Source organism: Equus caballus, chromosome 12 (genome assembly GCF_041296265.1).
Source record: "Equus caballus isolate H_3958 breed thoroughbred chromosome 12, TB-T2T, whole genome shotgun sequence".
Lineage (NCBI taxonomy): Eukaryota > Metazoa > Chordata > Mammalia > Perissodactyla > Equidae > Equus > Equus caballus.
Genome location: NC_091695.1, coordinates 36100287 through 36118825, shown reverse-complemented (window position 1 = coordinate 36118825; position 18539 = coordinate 36100287). Strand labels below are relative to the sequence as shown.

At 39.3% G+C, this 18539-nt stretch overlaps 2 protein-coding genes across 2 annotated transcripts; both read left to right on the top strand.

Moving 5' to 3' along the window:
* Nucleotides 1–1166: 1166 nt before the first annotated feature.
* On the top strand, nucleotides 1167–2042 carry LOC138916909 (olfactory receptor 4D11). Its single transcript, XM_070230515.1, has one exon. It carries the CDS (start codon nucleotides 1167–1169, stop codon nucleotides 2040–2042), a length of 876 nt encoding a protein of 291 aa, XP_070086616.1.
* An 8227-nt stretch (nucleotides 2043–10269) lies between these two features.
* Nucleotides 10270–11205, top strand: LOC138916907 (olfactory receptor 4D9-like). Its single transcript, XM_070230512.1, has one exon. It carries the CDS (start codon nucleotides 10270–10272, stop codon nucleotides 11203–11205), a length of 936 nt encoding a protein of 311 aa, XP_070086613.1.
* The last annotated feature ends 7334 nt before the right edge of the window (nucleotides 11206–18539 follow it).

Genomic DNA, 18539 nt, shown 5'->3' with positions numbered 1-18539 from the left:
CTAGAGACAATCCAAAGATTCATCAACAAGCAAACTGAAAAACAAAATGTGGCACATGCATACTATAAAAAGGAAAAAAATATTGGCACATGCAAAAACATGGATGTATTTTGTAAGTGAAAGAAGCCAAACAAAAAGAGAGTACACATTGTAGGATTCCATTTATAGAAAGTTCTAGAAAACACAAACTAATAGATAGTGACAGAGCACAGATCAATGGTTACCTGAAGAAGGAAGGGCAGAAGGGACATATTATAAATGGCCACAAAGACATTTTTGCATTGATAAATATATTAACTATCTTCAACACAGTGATGATTTCGTGGGTATACGCTTATGTCAAAATTTATCAAGGTGTACGCTTCAAACATATGATTCTATTTTATGTCAATGACAGCGCAATAAAAAAATAGCATTTAGGAAATAAATTTGACCAGTGAACGTAAGAGAAGCTCTGCGTTACCACTTTTATTTCATAGCTGAGGAGTTATTCAACTCCAGGGCTTTTGGTACCTAAAGTAGTTTAAAGTAAAGACAGAAACAAAGAAATCCATTTAAGGAAGATAAGAACAATAGAGAAGAATTTTACAGCTTTAAAATTTTCTAATTTTTCACACCATTAAACTTGTGATTCAAAAAAAGGAGGAGTGCTTCTGTGAAATTCAGTTGAAGGACAACCACATTGCAGATAGGAGTTCTTAAAGTATTTAAACGGAGCACCCAGTCTGGAAAGAACCCATACTCGTGTGGATCCTCAAAGGACCCCAGTGGTACCTAATAGGCATTGTCTTATCCACACACCAAACTGCATCCATTTTTGTATCCCTTGTGCCAAAATACTCCATTTCTGAATATTTAACATTCACTTGTTTATCTTGGATACTTGGAACTTATATTCCGAGATCACTATTTTTATGCATTTTCTGAAATACTTATAAATTACAGAAGAAAACAATAACTAAATGCATGCTTGTGTAATGAGATGTCATGTAGGACATGTTAGCAATAACCTTGGAAAGGCTCTTCATGTACTGATAACACCTCACTAGTTTTCTGACCTAATACCTGACTCTGTAAACATGAATCTATTAATGGAAAGTAAACACTTTCTGAAATAACACTTTTAATTTTTTCCAAGCAATACGAAGAAGAAGAAATATGATTCAATGGAGTTGGGAAATGGCACCAGGGTAAAAGAATTTATATTTCTAGGACTTACTCAGTCCCAAGATCTCAGTTTGGTCTTATTTCTTTTTCTGTGTTTTGTGTACATGACAACTCTTCTGGGAAACCTCCTCATCATGGTCACTGTGACCTGTGAGTCTCGCCTTCACACCCCCATGTACTTCCTGCTCCGCAATCTAGCCATCCTTGACATCTGCTTCTCCTCCATCACCGCTCCAAAGGTCCTGGCAGACCTTCTGTCAAAGATAAAGACCATATCCTATACTACCTGCATGATGCAAATATTTTTCTTCCACCTGCTTGGTGGAGCGGATATTTTCTCTCTCTCTGTGATGGCATTTGATCGCTACATAGCCATCTCCAAGCCCCTGCATTATGTCACCATCATGAGTAGGGGGCGATGCACTGCCCTCATTTTGGCTTCCTGGGTGGGGGGCTTTGTCCACTCCATCGTGCAAATTTCCCTATTGCTGCCCCTCCCTTTCTGTGGACCCAATGTTCTTGACACTTTCTACTGCGATGTCCCCCAGATCCTCAAACTCGCCTGTACAGACACCTTTGCACTTGAGCTCCTGATGATTTCCAACAATGGCGTAGTCACTACCGTTTGGTTTATCTTCCTGCTTGTGTCCTACACAGTCATCCTAATGATGCTGAGGTCTCAGGCAGGGGAGGGCAGGAGGAAAGCCATCTCCACCTGCACCTCACACATCACGGTGGTGATCCTGCACTTTGTGCCCTGCATCTATGTCTACGCCCAGCCCTTCACTGCCCTCCCCACAGATAAAGCCATCTCTGTCACCTTCACTGTCATCTCCCCTCTGCTGAACCCCTTGATCTACACTCTGAGGAACTAAGAAATGAAGTCCACCATGAAGAGACTGAAGAGAAGACTCATGCCTTCTGTGGTGGAATAGAGTAAGAGTTTCCAACCTCTTCATCACCAAGGACTAAATACATTACTTTTCCCACAAGTTCTATTTACATACTCAAATATGTTGTCAATAAACTAATATACATTTACTAGGTAACAATTTATTTTCTTAGTTAAGTTAATAGGTTGCTGGTAACCCAAGCTTCTGGTAAGCATGAAGGAACTAGTGTTATAGGATTGAGCTCATTGATGTATTTCCATTCAAAGATCAAAGTAACAATGTGTCAATCAGGACAACTATATGGCAAGTGAAGAGAATGATTGAATCCATCTCCTTTTCAAGAGGTAAGTAAACAGAAGCCTAGAGTTAGAGTGATTTGCTCAAGATCCCACATCCACATAATTACAGAGATAAGTCTTCAGATACCCGATTGATTGCTCTTAAACTATGTGGATGTAATTTATTACATTACTGGACCTGTCTATGCCAAACTGTGATCCTGTTCTAGAAAGATTTCATGATCAGTGCATCTGAAGCACACATATATGGGGACATATGGCCCATCACAGATTAAGACATTTTTTCTGCTTAGTTGAACTCTACATGGGCTTGTGACCTCTTGAGAACCTCAAAGGCACACAATGGTTGTCCTCCTGGATTCCTATCAGGAATGAAGAAGGCTTGAAAGATTTCCAATAATGGCCTACAGGGATTTATCTCATGCAGAACTACATGTACCAGATTCACATTCTTGTGGTAGGTTTAGACAAAGGCAGAACCTCAGAGATCCTACACAAAGAGCAAGCCATTCTCATTATTCAAGAACTGATCTTCTAGTCCAGCCTTACCAGGGCCAATCTCAGATTGGCTTCTCCATTGAGAATTTACACTCTTCCCACTTCTCACTGCCCAAGAGAGAAAGGAAGGATTAACGAAGATAAAACTCTAAACAGTCTGTTTTTCAATCTATTGGTGTTTGTGAAGAAGAAGTATAGGCTAGTGTTTTTTGTCTGGGAAATCATGGTAAAAGTAAACCATTATAGCTGAATGCTCTAACCTCAGAGTCATATAGCCTTGGGTCCAAATCCTATCTCTGCCATCCCCCAGTTGCCTAATCTTGAGCAGGTTATTTTATGTCTTCAGAAGTCATAGGTCACCTATAAAAAGGTACTTAATTACATGTCATGGAGTTGTTGTCAGGGTTAAAATGAGATGGTATATGTGAAACATACAATGCCTGGCAGGTAGTATATGCTCAGTGAAAGGCTAATGTCATTTTAATATCATCCAAATGGCTGTGCATTACGCACATTCTGACCCAACCCTAACCCTAATCCCCATCGACCTGTTACACTCTTCTCCTACAGGACCCATACTCCTCATTATTGGGAAAAAACTGATGGGGTAGAAAACATGGGAATGTACGTTGAATTCAAAGCATCTTTCATCTTAAAATTTCCAGCTTTTGGTCATTAAAATATGACAATAGCTTTGCTTATTATTGTTACAACTTAAAGAGTCATCCAGAAACTGTTGAGATAAAGCATAGGAGAGTTTCATATTAAAAGAAGGTAATGGGTCAAATATAAACCCTTGGCTTTTAGAGTAGAGATAAGGGATCCGAACAAGATGTCAGAGCACCCAGGACAGAGAAGGGCCCAAGTAGAGTTAGCCAAAGGATACTGAGCGTTGAGGACAAACTTTACTTATGTCCCACTTTGGATCTGGAATGGCACCATAAGCATTCATTGCCAAACTGGTTCAATTCATTGCAATTGCTTGTCACCTGGTCTATCAATACCAAATTTTTACAATATTAACCTGCTTCCCCTAAAATGAAAATTCTAAGAATAATTCACATTTGTCGAGTCACCGTTCACAAGGTCCTGCTTCCTTTGCTCAGGCAGCACTGGTCGCGAGTCTCTAAGCTTTCCTATATGAAATTGCCTATGAAAAATGCATACCACAAACTACTTTATAGTCTATTTCATGCCAATGTATCCTTTTCTCTCCTTCCTATGTCTCGTGACTTACTCAAATCAGATTTTTATCACTATGTCAGAATTGGATGGCACCAAAGATCTATGGGGTCTGAATCACTAACTGTATCTCAGAAGCATAACCCCAAGAGACCAAGAACCAAAGAACCCTTGCCACATCACTGTCCCTGAGACTTCCTCAAGCCACGTTTAAACACACAACACAATCTGATTCAATAATCCAGGGGAAGGGGAAAGAATTACATCTGATTACAAAAACATCTATCATTGATCTGGATGGTGTAAAATCTAAAGGTGGGCTGCATTTTTTCCAACTAAATCAGCCTTTATTATTTTTAAGCTCTGCTGCTAAGACCCATGGAAAAGTCGACTGGCTGCTCTGGACACACACATAGCTTTCAAAATACCCTTTCTTACATTGCTCCCTGAATCAAATATTTCAATGATCAACATCTCTGGGTACCTGTGAACACAATAACATAAAATAATTCTGAAGTAATTAACCTGATGAATATCAACAGCTGTCACTAGGCTACCTTCCTAGATTCTAAGGGAGCTGTGGGTCTTAGAGATGTAGATTACTATAATTGTGTAGCATCAATGAACACATTGCATTCAACGAAATTGGACATATAAATCCACATCAATCAATCTCTGATAGCTGCCCTGACAGTAGCCACAAAGATTTGATTTTTCCATTACTACTCTTTTAATTAAGCTTTACATCTCAGTCAATTAAAGCAAAGCAATTTTGGTTAGAAGGAAGACAGCACAGCCCCTGGTGTAGTTTAAAATGCTTTCTTCTTGAACCAAGAGGGATGATGCACTGTCTAGAGAAACATATGTGTACTGAAAGTGCACTGGTGCCTCTGCATGTACATGTGAGATGGAACATGGAGATGAGGGAGAGAGAGGAGGAGGGCTTGATGACATTTTAATGACTCCCACAGGAACTCCATTGAATTGGTCACTCAGCTTCCACATCCATATGCAACTACATTCCCTTTACTGATTACTTTAATAGGCTTGTGGCTGACAGACTAATAGACGTAGTTGAGTCATGGTAAGGCAAAGTGGAATTGTTGAATGATATGATTCCCTGAGGTTGCCATTTCCCATATGAAGGAAGAAGATAAAAAAAATCACTAGCCTTGAGCTAGGCTTTCCATTAAACAATGAATTTCCCCAGAACCTACATCTTATAAGATGCAGTTGGAGCATTATAAGAGGATCAATTTCCCACTTGAAGACTGATGTCAGTTAGTGTTGGTGTGTGTGAACTTCTAAAACTGATAAGCTGTTAGGGCTTATTTGTCAAAAATGCTGCCATTGTGTGGAATGTTCCTTTTGAAACCAAAACTCTTAATGAAGAAAAGAAAAAGGTTAGTTTTTCATGACTAGGAAGTTGGGAAGTGTGGCTTGAAAAATATTAGAAGGTCAGTTGACTCGAGGGGATGGGATGTATTCTACTTGGCATGATGTTGAGGTTGAAAATTATTTGAAGGCAATTGAGAAGGTGTTCATATCCCCAGCTCTCAGGAGGGTGATTGCCTTGAAAAACAGCACTCTAAAAGCCTTCCTAAATTCATTATATGCTTCCTAGCCAGCTTTGCTTCTTGTCTGGAAGTAGAAGTTTGGGGCTTTAAGCGAGGTCTTTGAATGGCTAGCTTATCTGTGTCCTCATGTGCAACTGAATATGAATAATGTTCCTAAAATTTTTAGAGATTCATTCAAGAGTAGAGGCTTTTCAATGTTAGGAAAGAGAAAAAGGAGCAGCATTTCCTCAGTGGGAAGCTGGAGTATAGGGATAACATTCAGTTTGCAGGTTCTTACGAGATGCTTGATAAGCTTCTTTCCAAAGGATGGTCCTCTTTGGTGTGATTTTTAAGAAATCCTGTGATCCTTATTTTGACCTTGCAACACATAAAATTATATTTCTCTATCCATTTTCCCCCTTCCTCCTCTTATATGCATGAGTTTCACTACAATGTGCATAATCCTATACTTTCAAAGTATCCTTGCCACTCTTTGCAAAAAGACAGCATCCATAGGAACAGACCAGATCCATTGCTTTTGAGAGTTCATGTTTGAGGAGATGCTACTCAGAACTCATTTCCCCTGCCACTGAAGCACTATGAAGCTGATCCAGGCAGTTGGTTGAGGTACCCACAATGACTATAAAATTTGCTTTCTTCAAACTCTGCTTTTTTTTTTTTCAGAGTCACTTCTGACATCATCTCATACTAAGGCAGTCTCAGTCACAGCTCTCACTCACCACCTGCAGGCTCCTTACACCCACAGACTAACTTGATTTGAAAAAGATTTTTCTGAGCCTTTTTCTTTGTGCCATTTTCTGGGAAGGGCTGATCAACACTTGGAAGAACTATAGTTGCAGTAGTTAAGAGCATAAGTCTTTGGAATGAGACAAATCTAGGATTGAGACCTGGCTTTACCAGCTGGGAGACCTTGAGCAAGTTACTTAATCTTTCTGTGTCTCAGTTTCTCATCTATAAAATCAAGACAATAATATCAATTTCACATGGATATTATAGGTTTTGGAGAGATAAAATGAAGCAGTCAGTACAAGAATCACTCCACAAAAGTTTTCTAAAAACAAACTTCAGCAAAGCAGACCTCCATTATTTTGCCAACATTTCCATAATGTTGAGACCTTGAAAGTAGCATGGACCCCCCCTGGGGCCTGATATCAAGATGATTGGATTTGTAAATGAGGATTATAATCTATTTTCTTTCCATAAAGGATTGTAATATAAATAACTATATCTAAACTGCATACACAAATTTATTTATGTTTCTAAGGAGGTGTATGATACAATACTCTGATTTTTTGAACGCGTCTTAGCTCAAATTCATAAGTGAAAAAGAAAAAAGTCCCTAGAGGAGAGAGAGTATTTGTCACTTACCTCAAGTGTTGAGAAGAGGGCTTTGAACGACACAATCAATAGCAAGATGAACCAGTCCCAGACAACCCCACAGAGGAACCTGGCATGTATAAGGAAAGAAGCACTCACCTGGAGCTGATGAGACTGGCAAAATCAGATTCCTCAGCTGCTTTCAGTTTCCTAAACAGACATACAATCTCATCTACTCCTTAGAAGCACCTTGTGTATGAGGTAGGTCTCATTATTTTCGTGTGGTAGATAAATTATAGTGGTGCAGGCTGAGAACTGACTCTAAGCCATTCCCTGTGAAACTCCCATGTATTTCTCATGAGTTTGGTACAATTATGGAGTGATTTGCCCAAGGCCACACCAACTAGGAAGGTGGTAAAATCCAAATTGCCTGACTGTTCCAGAGGATCCACACATGCGTATCCAAAATGCAAGTGTGGGATATGATACTGTTCAGCACACCTCCTGGATGGAGTTTACAAACATCGTATGCCCAAATGGGGCTATTTTCATATACATCCTCATGATTTTGTACCTCCTCCCTTTTCTTTCTGCCGACTCCACCACCTGCAACACTCTTACTGTCTAAACTGTAAACTTCCTGATGAAAAGATCTATGTTTGAGTCGCCTTTCACTCAAAAAGACCATCTCAATGTCATTATGATGGTTAATTTCTGTCAACTTGACAGGCGACATCGCGCCCAGATTAAACATTATTTCTGGGTGTGTCTGTGAGAGTGTTTCCAGATGAGATTAGCAGTTGAATAGATGGACTCAGTAAAGCAGACTAATTGCCTTCTCAATTAAGGTACACATCATCCAATTCACGGAGGGTCTGAGTAGAACAAAAGGTAGAAGAAGGAGAAATGTGCCCCATTTTCCCTGCCTCACAGTGTGAGCTGGGACATCTCATCTCATTGTCTCCTTCCCTCAGACTGCGATTCACACATTGCCTTCCCTACTTCTCAGGTCATCAAACTAGCACTGAATTATACCATCAGCCTTCCGGGGTCTGCAACTTGCAGACAGCAGATCTTGGGACTTCTCAGCTTCCATAATCACATGAGCCAACTCTTCATTATAATTCTACCTTGTATATCTATATATGTCCTATTGATTCTGTTGCTCTGCTGAACCCTCATACGGTCACAGAAATATCTAGAAGAAGGAAGCAAAGAAGGAAAGAGAAACAGGGGAGGAAAAGAAAGGAGGAAAGGAGAGCACAAGTGACAACGTAATCTATGAGGCTTGTTGCAGTGGTTTCCTCAGCAGAAGATTTGAAAACCATTGACTTATCAGTCCAATATCCAAAAGAAAGATTCTAGAGTGGACTGCTGTCATTCATTAAAATCTGTTTCCACACTCTAGATTAACTGAACAGTGCTTTAGGGGTGATTTCTCCACCTTCTAGCCATGGTAAGTATAGTGTAGGGAATTCTTACATCTGAGATGCTAGAGCCCTGAAATTTCCCACAATCGTTATTCTGAACATGTGTTCGTATCACTCTGTGCCATTGACATAAACACCAAAGATGAGGAGACTGAGATGAATCTGAACTGATGACCATGGGATCCGAAAGGAGGCTCTTATCTTATTCTTCCAGGTCAGCAAAAATGAGAGTGCTGCTTGGGGAAACATGGTCTTTTAAGGATTTTTTTCTGAGGTTTAAAGAACAAAGTAAAGAAAACATAGAGAAACGAAAATCAGAATCTGAGAAGGCACTACATGTGGACAGAAGGGCAACCTGCCTAACACAAGAATTCGGGAGGACCTAAAGTCTGTAGGTGAGAAAAAGATAAAAAGGTAACTCAAGTTGTAGCTGGTAAAGGCTGTAACTATATAACTATAAAAGTAACCATTATGAAGTGGGTCGTCAATTAAACCTCACTTGGATGAAAGTCATTCTGTAGACATGAGATTAAAATGTCATAATCACCAGGTTCATTATTTTTAACTTTCTGCTGAAGGATAATATACAAACATACAGAAAAATGCACATTAGTGTACAGCTCAATGAATTTTCACACAAGCAATAAATTTTTGTAACAAGCACCTAGATTAAGAAACAGAACATTCTCAGTAGTTCAAAATCCTCCCTCATATTTCCTTTAGTTTGGTATACTTTTTGTTCTTTATGTGAACAAAATAAGTGGGTGCACACTTTGTTGTGCCTGGCTTAGACTCTACATTGTGCTTATGAGACATTTATGTTGTTTCATGTACCGTACATTGATCATTCCCATGGCTCTATGGTATTGTATGAATTTAACAATTTATTTATCTTTTCTACTGTTGATGGGCATATGTGTCATTTCCAGTTTGAGGCAATTGCAAACAGTGCTGCTATGAATATTCTAGGATACGTCTTGGTGGAGATGACATATGCACATATGTACATACTTCCTAGGAGTGAAATAGATTATTCTGAGGACAGAGATGTATCCTCAGAAAAATCAATACGTACAACTGAATGAACTATATATATGTATCCATTCTAAGATAGGTGATTAGATAGATATACATAGATATAGGTATAGATATGGATATGGATATAGATCATGGCGTTAGCAGATATAATCAGACAGCAAAGTGATTCTCCCGATTTGCACACCCACCAGCAGGCTATGAGAGGTTCCAGTTGTTCCACGTCTTCACCATCACGGGATATTTTTCATCTTTTTCAGTTTAGCCATTTTGGTATGTAGGTAGTAGTTCCTTGCTGTAATTTCAATTTACATCTCCCTGATAATTCATGAAGTTGAATTGCAATTTGAATATCCTCCTTGGTAAAGTTTTGGTTAGTGTCTTTGCCGTTTTCTCTTTCAACATCTATCTTTCTTTACTGATTTGTGAAATATTCTTTACATATTTTGGACCTGAAGCTTTTCTTAGTATACATATTGTAAATATCCTCCCATTTGCAGGTTGTCTGTTAATTCACATAATGGTGTCTTTTGTGAAGAAACATTCTTCATATCAAATTCATGCTTATTTTTTAATAACTGTCATATTTTGTATTAAAAGTACAATTGAATAGGTTCACGGATCTGTCACCTGTGTTTCAGTGGCCACAGTGATAGAACCTACCTGTTTGGATGACTGAGTCAAAAACCTGGGTCCTCTTCCACTGGTGGCACAGAATTGCAGGCACGGCCACATACATAAAAGATGAACTTCCTCCCCAGGAAAGCATCAGACACAAGTGACAGAAAGACAACAGTAGATTTCATAAAACTTTCTTTAACTGCACTTTTATTTCTTCCAGAGATATACTTCAAAAAGGATCTGGGACCCAATGGAGCAGGGAAATTATACCACAGTGAAAGAATTTATTTTCCTGGGAATTACCCAGTCTCGAGAACTGAGCTGGGTCTTATTTGTCTTCCTGTTTTTGGTGTACATGACAACTCTGATGGGAAACCTCCTCATCATGGTTACAGTTACCTGCGAAGCTCACCTTCACACTCCCATGTACTTCCTGCTCCGCAATCTGTCTGTTCTTGACATCTGCTTTTCCTCCATCACAGCGCCTAAGGTCCTAGCTGATCTTCTGTCAGAGAGAAAAACCATCTCCTTCAGTGGCTGTGTCACTCAAATGTTCTTCTTCCACCTTCTGGGAGGTGCGGATGTGTTTTCTCTCTCTGTGATGGCATTTGATCGCTACATAGCCATCTCAAAACCCCTCCATTATGTGACCATCATGAACAGGGGACGATGCACTAGCCTGGTTGTGGCCTCCTGGGTGGGGGGCTTTGTCCACTCCACTGTGCAGATTTCTCTATTGCTGCCCCTCCCCTTCTGTGGACCCAAGGTTCTTGCCACTTTCTACTGTGATGTCCCCCAGGTGCTCAAACTCGCCTGCACTGACACCTTCACTCTGGAGCTCCTGATGATCTCTAATAATGGATTGGTCAGTTGGTTTATATTCTTCTTTCTCCTCATATCCTACACAGTCATCCTGAGGATGCTGAGATCTCATACTGGAGAGGGCAGGAGGAAAGCCATCTCCACCTGCACCTCGCACATCACTGTGGTCACCCTGCACTTTGTGCCCTGCATCTATGTCTATGCCCAGCCCTTCACTGCCCTCCCCACAGATCCTGCCATTTCTGTCACCTTCACTGTCATCTCTCTTTTGCTCAATCCTATGATCTACACCCTGAGAAATCAGGAAATGAAGTCAGCCATGAGGAAACTAAAGAAACGACTATGGCATTCAGAAAAGATTTAAATTCTATGAAGATGAGCTAACACTAAAATTTAAAGAAAGATATTAAATTTTACTTCCTCAAAGTGTCCAGAGATCACCTTAATGCCAAAAAGAAAGGGGCATCTATGGATACCATGGGGTCCTAAAAGAGGCTGGTCCTATAGTACGTGCTGGGGACCCATGGGTGATACTGCTTTAAGGTGAGACCCATTATGTCTTCCACTACTCACTTTCAATTATTCATTCCACATATATTTACAGAGTACGTATTATGTGCTTGGCAGAGGTGGGATTCAGACTGCTGCAGAAAGATTAAAGATAGTCACTGTCCTACAGGCACACTCCAAGATGCTATAAGAGGATATGGACAAAGTGCAGTGGAAATATTGTAGGCACTTTACTTGAGAGCTTCAAAAGACATTCGACAGTGAGGAGACCTTTTCAAGGGGAAAAAGGTAGAAAGGGACAGTCTAGGCAAAGTCAGTATTTGCAAAGGGAAAGACTGGTGTAAGAGTGTGTCACGTTCATGCAACAGTGAGCTCGTTTTAGCCACGAAGTAGTACACTCCTGGAGTCAATACCAGTACTTGACGTTTGGAAGGAAAAACTCCATCTGTGGTCTCCTGAGCAATGCAAATCTGTGATTTCTACTAGGGACAGAGGATCCCCAAATCACTCCAAGGCCATGGTTTCCTCCTGGCAGAAGGAGGTAATGCTGTAATTGGGAGTATTCAGGAAAAATTAACACTGATGAGTAGAGGCTTTGGACAGCTCACCTGGATTCATGAAAGGCTTAAGCAAACACAGATGCTAAGCACTCCCATGGGAAGCAACTGACTCCCCATTAGAGAGCAGGATTATCCCAATCACAGACTGGATAGGCCCAAATGTCTCATTGTTTCTGTTTTTTTGTTTCTTGGGAGTTTTTTTCCAGGTTTGTTGAGATATAATTGACATGTAACATCATGTAAGTTTAAGGTGTAAAACATGTTGATATGATAAACTTATATATTACTATATTATTACCCCCATAGCATTAGCTACCACCTTCATCACATCACATCACTGGTGCTACTGGACCATTGGGATTCACAGAGAACCAAACTGAAATGAAGGAGATAAGAGGAAAGAAAATTTAATAGAAAGGATGGAATGGTGATCAAAGTAAGCCTGGAAATAGCATGATAATAGGCTAGAAGGTCAGGATCCAAAACATAGAACACTGGAGGAGAGTGTCCAAAGAGGACTGGTCAAGAAGACAACCCTCACTTATCCTCATACTTTCTAAAGGCTAGTTGTAAACAAACATCTAATCATGCAGAAGCTCCTATAGAGACAAATACCATCTTCTTTGTTGATTGCTCCTCCATGTGTTCTATTTTTTGCCCATCACCCAAACATTTTCTGAATTATTATCTAATATGAGACTTACTTGCCCAAGCATAGAATTGAACAAAGACATAGGTTTGTCTTCAGCTGTATCCATCTGCAGACCAAATGACTATTTACTGCCTGGCTCCCTCTTTGCTCTGGCATCATTGTTCTTCAGATCCTACCTACTTTTCACAATGATTCCTCTTTCTTATATTTCTGTTGACTTGACCTTGAGAAAAACCTTTGTGAATGGGCAGAATTTTAAGTAACCAAAGATATATGCAATCAGAGTTTATGTTCTCAACTGTAGGACCCTGAAAATGATAGAAACCCAGCAAAATCCACCCAGGAAGTTGCCTTGGACTGTTTACACATGCAAAACAACCTCATCACACACAGAGATGGAAAGCAATGGAATTCAGGACAACACCATTAAATTTACTTCTCTTTCAACATGACACCAATTAATTATTTGGATTAATCTACCTCTTTCTCAAGGTGGAGACATTTTCTTTGGAATTATTAGATATTAAACTGATTCTAGCTTATTCTACACAGGTCATATATACTTGGTCCTACCATCTGATTTTTTTCTATATAAAGAAGGTTGGTTTTAAACCTCCACAACATTTTTCATAAGCAGATAAATGTATCTACATACACAAACTGGCTGGTTTAGGAGTGATCCTGCCATTCTGGACTTGTTTGAGAAATTCCAGAAGGTTCAGGTTGTTGAAGCTTAATTTCTAGGACTCTAGGATAGTCAGCAAAACAGAAACTATATTTAAGCATTCATGAAGTTTCAGCCACAAAACTCTGCCCTGGAGGGATATGCAGAGTTTTGTTGTTGATATTGTTGAGGCATGACTGACATTTCAAGTCAGAAAGGGAATGTTACCAACAATGCTCTTATGCAATAAAGACAACTATTAGTTACTACTTTATTAGTAATCTATTTCTGTGTAACATATTAACCCATAACACAGTCGCTTAAAACAACACACATTCCTTAAGTCACAGTTTGTGTGGGATGGGAATCAGTCAAGACCTAGCTAAATCTTCTGCTTCAGAGTCTCTCACATGGCTATGTCAAGGTGTCACCTGGGAGCTGCAGTCTCATATGAAAGTTCAACTGGGGAAGGATCCACTTCCAAGCTCACTCACATGACTGTTGGCCAGAACCACAAGCTATTGGATGGAGGGCTCAGTTCCTTACTGGCTGTTGGCTGAAGGCCTTCCTCAGGCCCTAGTCCTATGGGTCTCTCCAACATGGCAGCTTACTTCAACAGAGGGAGCAATCAAAGCAAAGGAGAGTGTGTCAACTAGATAGAAGTCAGTCTTTTATAGCCTCATCTTGGAACTAATATCCTATCACTTTTTTGATATTCCCTTAAGAAGCAAGTCACTAAGTCCACTCTACACACAAGAGGAAGGAATTGCACAACTTCGTTAATATCAGGGCAGGAACTGCAAATTTCTAGAAGTAAACTATGAACAATCATTGAAAATCATGAAATAAACCTAAAAGTTATTTATTCAGGAAGGGTTACAAAAGACTAAGAAAAAGAAATAAGGGGTAAGTGAGAGTCTCAAAGATAATTCAGATATACTGAGCCCTTGTGACAAGAAGAATGATAGTATCAGCTAAGAGAAGTATTTAGTTCTTGATAACAATGCTCAAATCGATTTTAGACATTTTAAGTTACAAGTGTGCAATATATGCAAGTGAGAATATCCATAGACCTATGGTGAGACAAGGTTTCAAAAATGACATTGGGAGTGAGACAAGGGGGAAAATGGAATTCTTTGCTTTTAGGATCTCTGGAACCATAGGGTCTAGAACATGGAGGTGCTCAGTAAATATGTCACAATTAAATACTTGATGAGTGAATGGTACCGACACATCATTTGTCTGCTTATATCTCCTCTTCATGTGAGCAGCTTGATGGAAAACAAGAGCAAATGCATTTCTCAGTCTTTATGATGCTTCTGCTTACATATCTTAATAGGACATGAGCACTCAATCTACCTAGAAATAAAATGGAATGGGCTGCCACACTGGGAGCTCTATTCATTTTCCCTCAGTTCCTACCTCCTAAGGAGACAGACTCTTGTTTGTCCCCTGTAAGCCCTTCAAGCAAAGATATCTGGGCACAAGGTCCATGAGGATTCATCTTCTCCTCTACACTCGCAGAATTTCAAAACCAAAACATGCATGTCTGCACACATCTTCTAGTGCATCTTTGACTTTTCAATAACATTCAAGGAAGCTTCATCACAAATGGAAAGTTTGGCTATTCAAGTTCAACAATTCCATGAAAATATATTCCGTTTGGTGATTCTTCTACCAGATCTTGGGCTGAGATGCTGATTCTCATGGGGCAGTGTGGCAGGACAATGCATAGACAATCAAATATAACAGGATGGCACAGACACAAAGGATAGGAAACCTGGAACACTGTCATTGAGAAGGAACACCTTCAGGAAGTTAAGTAGATTGAACATAGTCCTTGAAGAGTAATTGAAAGCAAGAAGGGCACAAATGTGAAATAGAGCAGAAGTTCTTGGGTGTCCATGCAATGGCGTAAAGCATAGCACTGTGATGTGCAGACAACCAGTAGGCAGCTGGGACATCTATCTCAACATTGTAGGGATCTAGCAGCTAGTTCCCACTTCAGTAATAGTTACCCTATGTCTACTTATTAAGTATATACTTACATACTAAACACTGTAAACCTTCTTCTCTATTACTTCCGTTGTAAAAGCAACTTTGCAGCTTCTTTTTAATCAACTCACTTATAAAATACACTGGCACAAACCCCCGCAACCATTCAGTATGTGTAAAGAGTCTTAACTTTTAAGGATCTCCATTGCCTTTCACTCCCTGTGACTTTGTCCAAATTGGATGTGAACTGGGACTTCTATAGTTGGACTTTGTATAGTTGGACTTTGTTTGTCCCATGTATAACTACAGCAATGGCCACAATCTAGAACTACAGGTCCTTCTGTTCATACCACTGCCTCAGGTATGAATTAGTTCCACTAGTTGAAGAAAGAAAAGGCTATGTCCAATCCAACAAATAATTGTATTTTCATATGTGCACTATTTTGTCATTTCCCTTACAATGGTATATGAAAATACCCCATAAAATTTCAGAGTAGATCTAATTCTCCTCTATATCACCAGTGTCTGGAAGAGTGCCTGACATGTAAGAATCTAGAAGGAAGTGTTGGTTGAATCTGTAGAATGGAAGGAAATGAATGTATGTTAGAAATGATACCAAAATCTACTTAATCTTGGATTTAGTACTTAAAATTGACTGTATCTCTTGAACAGATACCTCCACAAGGAAGCCAAAGGAAAAGGAAAAGATTGAATCAGAGTGTCTGTTATTATACGGAAGACTTTAGCCTCTATGTGGGTCTTTTTGAGATCACCAAATCAAGTGTTAGATCCAAAAACTTTTGTTGAGACTGAGGTACACAATAGAATAGGAACATCCTAGGACAAATGAATGTTTTGCGATATTCATGGCAAATGAATGTACAAATTCAATCACAGTTTTAAAAAACCAGTGCTCTGAGTATGTCCAGACAGACACTTGAAATGAATGGTAATCATATAGAGGAGGATGGGATTTATTTCCACTTTCCTCCTTCTGGAGCATGGGATGTAGTAAGACTAAGTAAACAGAGTCATTGAAATGTAACTATAGTCTAATAATTACAATAATAATACTAATAATACAAGACCATGTTCTCTTATTTTCACTTATTGTAAACAAATAGGTTTGAGAATTTAAAATTTCTTAGATTTTAGAAAGATAAAACAGTGCATGTATTGTATATTATATCATTTCTCCCATGGGGAGCACATGATACCCAAACAACATAATACTTCTTCAGGAAAATGTATGAATATTCACACTAAGTGCAATTAATAAAATCTAGGCATGGTCTCACATTAATTCAGATCTGATTTTGCCACAAAATTAATTCAGGTCAGATCAGATTTTACCACCAAATGGCTTTCTAAAAATCTTCCAGCATTCAGAGTTTAGAGACTTCAGAATGACTGGCAACAAATACGGACACTGAATAAGAGGGGATTGTAGCAGGCAGAATAATCCCCCAACAAAGATATTCACATCTTGATCCCCAGAATCTGTGAGCGTACTATGTTAAAAGGAAGGGAAATTGAGTTTGCAAATGGAATTAAGGTTGCTAATGAGGTGACCTTTAAATAGGGAGATTATCCTCGACTATCTGGGTGGGCCCAGTGTAATCACAAGGGTCCTTAAAAGTGGAAGAGGTAGACAGAAGAGGAAGTCACACTAAGGCGATGTGAGGAGTACTTGACTTGACGTGGCTGGCTTTAAAGATGGAAGGTTCTACAAGCCAAGGAATGGGGCCAGCCTCTAGGAGCTAGAAAAAGTAAGAAAATGGATTCTGCTGTAGACCCTTCAAAAAGGAATGCAGCCTGCTGACACCTTAATTTTAGCCCAGAAAGAACCATGTTAGACTTCTGACCTGCAGAATTGTAGGATAATGAATTTGTGATGTTTTAAGCCACCAAGTGTGGTAATTTTGTTACAGCAGAAATAGGAAACTAATACAAGGCTAATGCTTCAGTTGGAGATGAAGAGGCTGTTGGGGCTAAAACAGGTAAAGAAGAGAAAGACAGATGCAAGGAAAATGGGTCATGGGTGTGAGAGGGACCAACCAAGGGAGGGTGGTCATAGGCTTCACCCAAGAACCTAAGAATGAGCACCACACCCATGCACACATCTCAAATAAAGAGCAATCAGCTAGAGAAGCCAGACCCAACCTGTCACTTTTTGAACTCTGTATAGGATGGAATAGACATTTGAATCTAAAGTAAAGATCTAATTTAACACTATCTGAAATTCCACTTGTAACTGATGAACAGGAAGACCATTCGATGCCCCTACACTTTATGAAAACAGACCCAGAGATTGAATTTCAAGTGTTTTGGATAGCGAATATACTTAGCATAGTGGAACTGAAAATGTCAAGTGCTGTAAAATGCATTTGCCACTTTAATAACAGCTAAGTAGTAAAAATGAAGCACTACCATATTACATGTACTCATTGCTTGTAAGACATATCTCAATTTCAGGGACATTAAAATGTGAAAGAAAGAAAGATTTATCTTTGAACTTAGAAATTCAATTTTTAAAAATAGAGTCATGCACCGGATAACAACATCTTGGTCAGTTTGGGCCTCATTGACAACAGTGGTCCCATAAGATTAGTACCACATAGCCGAGGTGTATAGCATGCTGTATCATCCAGGTTTGTGTAAGTACATTCTATGATGTTCACACAATTACAAAATTGCCTAACAACGCATTTCTCAGAACACTTCCCCGTGGTTAAGCAATGCGTGACTGTATGAGATAATCTGTCCCTGTCACACTCACGTATACACACAAAAACACACACACTCAAACACTTTTCCAAAGAGAGACAGATAAAAAGCAAACAAGTTTTATTTTTTCAACAACAGGTTTTAGGAATACAGAAGACTGCCATCAGCTCACAAGTAGAAAAGAGACTTTATATAATCAAATTCTAATCGTAGATAACATCACATTATTTACATGCAGTTCATCATTGTCTTGATATTAAAAGAAAGTGTAAAACTCCTAGTTTTCCTCACTTTAGGGGACCAAAGATGCTACTGCAACAGTTTGTCACTTTGGAAGCCATGGAGATATTCATCTTATGCCAACCTGATAAGATACTCCCTTCTAGAAACCCTCCTTTTGTTTCCCAAAGATCCAGGTACATTCAAGAGTTACATTTTTCTGGTTGAACATAAAAATAAGTGCACTCTGTGGACTTGCAACCTATCAAGAGAAAGAAATAAAGACATCCATTGAAATATAATTTTAAAAATTGACAGGATGGGAGCCACTCCCATGCCCTAGTGATTTCATTCAGCCTGCTCCACTTTGG